An 8,683-nucleotide genomic window follows, 5' to 3' on the forward strand; every position below is an offset into this window, starting at 1 on the left:
GGACCGTCTTGCTTTTCAACGGTTCAACGGTTCAGGGTCGTTGCAGATTTCCCCAGTATGTTGATTCATGGTCTCAGTAGCGCCCAATGCTCCCTCTGTGGCTGCAGTGGCTTAATCGTTTTCGATCCAACGATAATGCACATTATGTATTTTAGAAGGGTTTGGCATAAATTATACAATGTTCGTCAACTTGATGTTCACGTCCTGGTCCTTTGAAACTTTCTTCTGTAGATCGTCGACCTCAGGCCCCGAGCTTACTCGTTGTAACCTTAGTTGTGATAAACCTTTAGCGATTGTGACACCAGGTATCAGTATTCGTGGCGCCAAGCTAGGTAACAGGTTGTTTACCAAACATGTCGGCGAAATCTCGAGGGCGATAACCAATGTAACATCGTTGGGCAAAGGCGTGGCAATTCGTCTCAGCTTCTCAACTTCAACTCAGCTCTTGTTGAGCACTCAGAGATCCAGGCATGCATTCGAAAACATTGCTAAACACCATGTTAGGTAATTGCAAGGAAATATCACATTTGACTGGACAGTTGTTATCTCAATGCAAACCCTAGTGTTTGTCAACCCCCTGTTAGAGAACGTAAAAGCGCATCACGTCTTAGAGTGTCAAGTTACGATAACCAACCAGCTACCGTAAAATACGATCGTGAAAATGTGAATCAAAAATGTTGCGAAATTCAATGGTATCTTTGATCCTTCGTAAACAGATTCGACCTCCAAATCGGCCTGAGACCGCCCATACAATTTCTGATGCCGTGGTGAAACACAGAACCAGGAACTTGCCCACTGAGGAGCCGCTATATCCAGAGCTTATCCGATAGCAGCCCGGATCAGAAAGTCCCGAGACTCTGCCAACTATGCTTGGCGGTTTTAATACTAGTACAATGGTCGTTTTGATCGTTGAGGGTTTGACCCTCTTTCTCAGGATTGAGGTTGGCCTCAAAATGCGGTAAGCCTTCGCCACGTGCTGGCGCTGAGATTGATCAGGTTGGTAAGCCAGCCGAGGCTGGGCGCCTAGACGAGAGTTTGATTATCATCTTGGCGGGAGAAGCATGTTGGAAATACCGAGCGTGGGATATCATGCACATGGTTTGGTGTATCATTTCCAGTAGAGATCCTCCGCCACCTTCGCTTCCATGACAGAGCGGATGAACTGTCTCATGCTTCTTGACTCCATGTCATCGCCGGACATGGTTGTATCGAAACCAGGCTGTTGATGCTCGCAGCATATACGTTGTCCAAGCTGAAGAACATTGGTCCATTCGGCGGGAGTGAAGGCGCCCTCGCTCTCCGACAAGAGCAACTCATCATGAGAAGTGAAACCGAGAACGTGAACCGACTTAGCATGATCAATATCGACAGCGCTTGGATCGACGATAATGTCCTTGCCCTCCTCTTCTGGAATAGCAAGAAGGGTCGCCGCGCCAATACTCTTCAGAGGGATGGCAGCGCTGAGGAGTCCCAGGATGGCAGAGTGAAGAAGTGCAGGAATGATAGGGAGATTCTGCAACGAGCATTAGCTTATCGATACCACCAAAGTTTTGACATTGAAGCTTACCAACTGTGCCTGGACCAGTTTTGCGTTGACGTAGGCATTCTCAGGTGTCTCCGCTACCTGAAGAGTGATCTGGATCACACACCGAGGGTAGTCTCTCACAGGGATAAGTTGCCTGATCGCTGCCTGCATGATTGACTCAAGCTGTCTCTCACGGGTACCTGTTGCAACATGCATAAGGAATTGCTATTCTGTAACAAGGGATGTCGGGGATCTCACCTCCAACGCCAGCGGCAGGACGAACAATGACGTCCACTAGAGCCTCGAAGGCATTCTCATCTCGTCTTTGGGCTTCTACAGGGCCATTGACAGCGGCTATCACGGCATATCCCCCGTATGAGAATGTCGCAGAGCCGTCAGCTTTGGCAAGATGTGACAGCTCTGCTGCAGGTTCAGCTAAAGGAGCCATTGTTGTTGGTGTTGGGACGATTTAGTCGTGTAAGGCTGGAAATTTTCTTGGATTTTTGGAGTTTAGCTCAGCGTAGCGCACGGGACAAGGGTAATGGAGCGGTAGGAGATACAAGGTTGGATTTTGAAAATGTGGTTGAGCGAGGTAACTCAGAGGAGGGAAAATGAATTAATGGAATTTAGCAAAAGAGTGAGTTCCCCAGAGTCTCCATGAGTTTGTTGGCTCGATATCGAAGTTACGGATTTCTTGATAGTGGGGCAGTTTAGAAGCTACCCGCAGAGGTGGCTGCCAATCATGGCTCCACAACTCATGACATGCAGCCTTCACGATACACTCAATGAACCTCCATTCTACATCTACATCTACCTATCAACAATAGATCAACTCTCACAATATGGACTCGCAAGCTTCTACCCAGTCCGCACCATTACAAGGCGAAGCATCATCAATACCAAATCTTAAAGACCGACTTCCGAAGCTCGAACCTCGAAAGCGACGCTCAGCTACCTCCAATCCTACTCCCATTCCCGAAACACCCGCCTTACCAACGCCACCCGATACGTCCGATTGGACTTTCAAGGCACCGTCGCGAAGAATCTTGTCAAAAAAGGATCATGATATCTTCTTGTCTTCACCAACATATGAGCTCATTACGGCCTGGGTATTTGGGCTAGCAGAGTCTGTGGTCGACACTCCCAACTCTGCAGTTCGAGACGCCGACCTGAGCAGCCATCTCAAGGTCATACTACATATCCTCGATGAGACGGAACAGCTGGTAGCTAAATCACCTCCGAACGAACAAGGTGGATCAAGATTTGGTAACAAGGCGTTCCGCGGCCTTCTCGAGCTTGCGCAAAGCAACAGTGCAGCTTGGCATCGAGAGATCGGCGTACAAGACGAGGGAGCTATCGCCGAGCTCTCTACATACTTCTGCCAGTCTTTCGGTAACGGAAACCGAATTGACTATGGATCTGGTCACGAGTTGAACTTCATGATTTGGCTCCTTTGCCTTTACCAGCTGGGCTTGTTAAAGCAATCCGACTTCAAACCCCTCGTCCTCCGTGTATTCGTGCGCTACCTTGAGGTGATGCGTGTCATCCAGATGACTTATTACCTTGAGCCTGCGGGATCACATGGAGTTTGGGGACTTGATGATTACCAGTTTCTCCCTTTTCTTTTCGGTGCCACACAGCTTTTGCACCACCCATACATTACCCCAAGAGCTATCCATCAAGACCTTACCCTTGAGGAGTTTGGTCACGACTACATGTATCTTGGCCAGGTCAGCTTTGTAAACAGCACAAAGACCGTCAAGGGTCTGAGATGGCACAGTCCCATGCTAGACGATATCTCATCAGCGAGATCGTGGACAAAGATCGATGGTGGCATGCGTCGCATGTTCGTCGCTGAAGTCTTGGGCAAGCTACCTGTCATGCAGCATTTCCTCTTTGGATCTCTCGTGCCAGCAGCAGATGGCATGAGCGAAGACACAGGTACTGGGGAAGACGAGAATGCCGAACATGATCCACACGAGGGCCATGACCACACTGGAAAGGCTCACGATGGCACAGGTTGGGGTGATTGCTGTGGTATCAAGGTTCCGAGCAGTATCGCTGCTGCCCAAGAGATGAAAAAGAGGGGTGGTGATCAGGGATTGCGAAGAATCCCATTCGACTAATGTCGCCACCGCCAAATCAACGATCAATACAGATTCACTAGGTTGTAGACTTGTACCTCGCACCGTGGCCTCGTGACACTTTATACTGCTTATGCAAATAATGAATGGTGACTTGATAGCCATTTGGCTCATGCTCTGACTAGCCTCTCCAGCTCCGTGGTTCAGAGTTCGTCACACGGAGTATTACACGCAGAACGAATGGTTTGTAGTAAGACAACCATTAGAGAGCCCGCGAGATCTAACCTCTGTTGAGTTCAAGATATTAGGCTTATCCAGATTACCTTACCAAGAGGTGTTGACTGTCCTCCATCGTGCAAACGAAGTGGTCAAACTCTCTAGGCCAGGTCACCAGTGAAGTTATAACGAACTCAGTCGCAATGTTTTCAGCGGATGCAAGATACTCCAAAATAATCTGAAGGGCTCAGGAAGGCCATGGGTGAAACAATACATAAACTCAACGAGGTTCAGGCTCTGGCAAATCGTGCGGAAGCTCTCCATGGCATGATCCCCACAGACCCACGGAGGAAGACAAACGTTGGCTAGGGATAAAAGACCCTTGACGTTAACGAATTTATCAGGATTGAGAACAAACTGATTTGAGAGAGGAGACCTTCGAGTTCATAGACAAGTTCCTCAAGTCAAAGCTGAGATTGAAGATAGACTATTTCCTGATTTCAACGTTGTGAAGGGTGGAAAGCAACAGGGGCAACCATGCTGGTCAGACTTCAAATGCTATTAACAATACGTTGGAATCTATTGCTAATTATGCTTCCCCAGATGGTCAACTCAAGCCTGCCTGGGGCTATCATTAATCCTCTGGTCAAGGCGGCTGGTACTTTAGCACCCCATAACGAAAGCAACACTCGTCAGTCACTCTACAGAAGCTGTCGAGGTCGAGGAACAGAAATAACAAAGAGCCGTCAGAGAACCTACAACTTCATAATCTAAGGCAGACTTAGTAGTGTCTTTAATCGTTGCTTTTTCGCTTCCTGATGCAAGGGTTTTGGGTCTTCTGGCTGCCTAAGGGGTGACCACCGGACGATTAGCATTGATTTTCACCATACTTAGCGAGAGCGGCAAAGTTGACAAGCTAATGAAGGGGGGCGCGAACCTCAGAACTCTCCCTAAATAATCTCAAAGGGACAGAGATTCTGACATGAGATACGTGAAAATTATGGCTGATATGTTCCCGGCCCAGGACGATCGAGTTTGGAGGGAGAATATGAGATCCATCGTAGAAACGCGCCGCAATCGTTTAAACAACAGAAGACATGCTAAGGTATCATTCGGTGAATACTTGAGCGTTATCATTCTGTTATACCGTATCTTTCTTCCCGGAATAAGAATATCAGCACAGATATCTCCTGAGGAAGCCGACCTAACCCCTATCGTGACCAAGCCCAATAACAAACAGTCCATATTCGTAGATGTTCTATTACTCAAAACTCTTCTTGTAACCGGGAGACAAGAGAGAGGCATATGGAAGAAAGATAGACGATTAACGTTTCTCTCCCATAATATGACTGACACCCAACAGGTTCAATATCTTACGGTGGGACCTGTAGTCAATCTACTTAACCCACTCCAGCCATCTATTTGTTGCTACAAGTTGTATTGCGTCCTGAGATTCAATCAGAATGTAGGGTGTACTTACTAAGGAGATAATTTATCTCCATAGAGTGACTTGGTATAGGGCAATCGCCTATGGAAATAATAAGCTTTCTCATTCGGCTCGAGTTTATCTAAGACTTGTCTATACATAAGTCGTAGTTGATTTCAAACGATGCGCGTATTAGATGGGCATAATTGACTGGAAAACCATTCTCAGAGGGTACTGGGATGAAAGCCATCTAGTTCTGGTGATGCAATCTCAATTCCACCGAACTTAATCGTCGATTGAAGAAGATCTCAACAACGCCCATAGTAGTTCCGCAAATGCCCCTCTCACTTCTTTATATCTCATGCTCACTTAGCTCCAAGGTCAGTGACCGGGTCTTCTTTCACATCTGCATCCTCCTTCACGCTAGACTTCTTACAGTGGCCATCGCCGGAATCTTCAGCTCCCTGATAGTCAGGTAGGAGGTCGCGTTCGTCTTTCTCAGATTCTTCTTGGTCATCCGTCTGCTGGAGGGTATCTGGGGCTTCAACGGTATTCGCCCTAAGATTCTCCATGGCTCAAATAAGTAGTTGCAAGACTGCACGGCAGTGCACATCATTGACTGCTGCGGAGTCACTTGACTCTGTGTGCCAAGACGACAATGACCGATCTAGAAAGTTGACATAAACGTGACAGGCCACACTTAATATGTAAGTCATCATGAATCCAACATTTCGAATTAGGAGAATAAATCACGGCGAAGATAGCCCTGGAAGCTTACAAGCTGGGAACTCGTCGCTCCTACATTTCGCATCTCAGATCTACGAGGTTTTTAATTGCCAGAGCGCTCAGAGAGTTCCCTCATTCAAGTGATAGTCGGTGCCTACTAGGTATGTTGCAAATACCTATTCAGCAACTCTCGAGCTGATCTACTATTGAACGCCTGCTATCGCCAATCAGCGTCCGATATCTCCTCACCCCCTTATGAGTTGCTCAAGCTCTCTGGATGAAGACAAAGTACGTAAAGTAAGAACTGATATATATATACATATATACACATACACATACATATGCAAGTGCCACTGTCAGTAATTGGGGTCGAAAGGAATGCTCTCTCTTTTGACCATGAAGATATGAGAGGTTACAAATGATCGCCTGAAGATTTTGTGATCTCGTGAGCAAACCTTTAATGGGCGGAAGGACCATGCCCTGTTTTTAGGCTCTATCAATGCTGCAATCTAGATAATAGACTAGATGTGACCGTCCAAAAATATACCACGGGGTCAGCTTACACTGCGGTTGGATTGGCTGATAATAGATATGACTCTCATGGGCATGGTGCGAGTATCCCCTATCCCACTCATAATGTCCAGCCAGGCTCTTTCGGTTGTTCTTTCTGTCTATACGCGGTATACTCCATAGCCCCTTAACTTCTTTGGAGCTCCCAAAGTTCCATAAGCCAATTTATGGTTCTTCACTATCATTTATCCTGGTACTCTCGACCGTATGTTTAAAGCACGAACAGGGGTAAGGGGTGGCACTCCAAGGAGCATTGAGGTGGTTTCAAATAGCAGTCATATTCCCAAGAGAGCCTTCGACGCTGGTACCAATAATGACTCGAATGGCATGAAGAGAGGCATTAAGAAGTTTTGTTCATTTATATTATCATAGTGAGGTTGGGTTGACTAAACATCTCATTGCTTTCCTTAACCATAATGCATCAAGCATCAAGTATAGTTCATCCACACATTACCTATCAATGGCTTATAGATGACAAACTATTACCGACCCTTACGTGAGGCGCATTAATATGTCCTTCGTTGGCTCCATAACCGCATTCCTCAAATTTGTGCCGGCGTACAAAAACGACCTGGCAATATCAATCGTGACGCCCATTCATGACTGTAACGTGTAACGAAAATCGACAGGTGACCGCCCGTTGTGGTATCTTGAGTCAAACAAGTAAACGCAAAACTCGCAATAATATCGTAGCGAAGTATGACCTGCTCGCATGAAAGACAAATGAAATAAAGTCGTGTAAACGTATCTCGTTGTGATGTGGTTTGTAAGGATGAGGCCTGCTGTTGGCCTCACAGACGCCCAACTCGCTGTGATGGCATTGGGCCTGTCTCTTCTGATTGGTGGCAACGCGATTGAGGCTCTCGGAGTCTATTCGTTACATGGATGTCCACGAGCATTTCAACAAGCGCCTCCGCATCCTTGTGAACGTTGACAAGATCGGCAGGGCCAGAAGAAATCCCAAGTAAGCTTCCGTCAGCTCGCGGCTTTCGGTACGCCGCGAAAATGATTCCACGGTCAGTGTTCATAGATTGGACAGAGCATGTTGAAGAAGAAGAGTTTCTCGAGATGACAGAGCCCCCTCTTGAACACTCGCCAGTGTAGAAAGCGCAGGCATAGCCTCGCGCAAATTCGTCATTACGGACCTCCTTTGCGCGATACTCGATCCAACCTGGAGTCTTCAAAATCTTGCTATGAGCTGTCGTTGATATTTGGAAAGGCAGGTTGACATTTTCCAGTCCATAAGCGGCGAGGAGGCGACCAGACAAGGGTCCAAATTTCTTGCTTAGTGAGTTCATGCTGGCAGGACTTTCAGAATTAAGTCGCTCATAGTCAGTCCATAAGTTGACCACGTAAACGAGATCGAAGTTGTAGCGTTTAGCAATCCTAGCCGCCTCAAATGCTGCAGCAGTTGCAGGCTTGCTTGCATAAGGTGGGGTGAGTGTCAGGAGGGAAGAACGAGGAGAGTCGGGGGCAGAAGGAGCAGTGGCGTATGTTGATGTCTCAACCGCATCCGCATCTGCGGGAGCCGATTCAGCAATATCATCATCACTGAGGTTGAAAAACTCGTTGAAGTCCGGTTCTCGGAGTGTAGAGCTAGTGATGGAGAGCCTATTTGTGGTGTCTTCCAGGCTAGTCTGACTGATAGCTTTTCGAAGTGGCCTCTGATCCAGAGTTTTGGTAAAATGGCGGCGGATGTCCCTGCAAACTGCCTTGTTCAGAAAGTCGATAGACCTGGATGCTCGAAGTTGAGCAATGTGAACCGGACGAAGCTCTGGTGAAGACTCTGGCGTCGGAGGCTTCTGGGGAGGTAATGCCGGAAGCTTTTTGTCACGGAAATATTGAGGGCTGCGGGTGCCCTCATCTTCCAGGTCTGAGGACGGGGGAGTATCAAGCCGCGAAGTTCTAGTTGCAGGCTTTCTCGAGGGTCGCAATGGAAGGCTACGCTCACTAGGGGCTTCCATGGATGATTTTGGATCACAGGTAGATGAAGAAGCAGATGTTTCTCCCTGGCGGGTTGGAGGTCGCGGAAATTGATAAACATCAAAGTTGTCTAGGAAGTAATCGTCTTGTGTAGACATGAAAGAAGCCTTGAGAGGGGAATACTGTAACTTATGCGAATTGAGAAGCGCGTGG

The 8,683-nt window shown here is 47.4% G+C and overlaps 4 protein-coding genes across 4 annotated transcripts; 1 reads left to right on the top strand and 3 right to left on the bottom strand.

Moving 5' to 3' along the window:
• Positions 1–32: 32 nt before the first annotated feature.
• On the bottom strand, positions 33–2,199 carry FOXG_00299 (uncharacterized protein). Its single transcript, XM_018376554.1, has 3 exons — positions 1,784–2,199; positions 1,568–1,725; positions 33–1,513 (listed from the first exon to the last, which is right to left on the bottom strand). The coding sequence occupies exons 1-3, from the start codon at positions 1,971–1,973 to the stop codon at positions 1,109–1,111; spliced, it is 753 nt and encodes a 250-aa protein (XP_018232143.1). The 5' UTR covers positions 1,974–2,199; the 3' UTR covers positions 33–1,108.
• An 80-nt stretch (positions 2,200–2,279) lies between these two features.
• Positions 2,280–4,358, top strand: FOXG_00300 (serine/threonine-protein phosphatase 2A activator 2). Its single transcript, XM_018376555.1, has one exon. It carries the CDS (start codon positions 2,368–2,370, stop codon positions 3,649–3,651), a length of 1,284 nt encoding a protein of 427 aa, XP_018232144.1. The 5' UTR covers positions 2,280–2,367; the 3' UTR covers positions 3,652–4,358.
• Positions 4,359–5,616: 1,258 nt separating this feature from the next.
• FOXG_17848 (uncharacterized protein) lies at positions 5,617–5,823 on the bottom strand (the record flags this gene model as incomplete). The annotated part of the gene is made up of 1 exon (XM_018397851.1): positions 5,617–5,823. One exon carries the CDS (start codon positions 5,821–5,823, stop codon positions 5,617–5,619), a length of 207 nt encoding a protein of 68 aa, XP_018232145.1.
• Positions 5,824–7,338: 1,515 nt separating this feature from the next.
• On the bottom strand, positions 7,339–8,628 carry FOXG_00301 (uncharacterized protein; the record flags this gene model as incomplete). The annotated part of the gene is made up of 1 exon (XM_018376556.1): positions 7,339–8,628. One exon carries the CDS (start codon positions 8,626–8,628, stop codon positions 7,339–7,341), a length of 1,290 nt encoding a protein of 429 aa, XP_018232146.1.
• Between the last annotated feature and the right edge of the window lie 55 nt (positions 8,629–8,683).

Source organism: Fusarium oxysporum, chromosome 1, assembly GCF_000149955.1.
Source record: "Fusarium oxysporum f. sp. lycopersici 4287 chromosome 1, whole genome shotgun sequence".
NCBI lineage: Eukaryota > Fungi > Ascomycota > Sordariomycetes > Hypocreales > Nectriaceae > Fusarium > Fusarium oxysporum.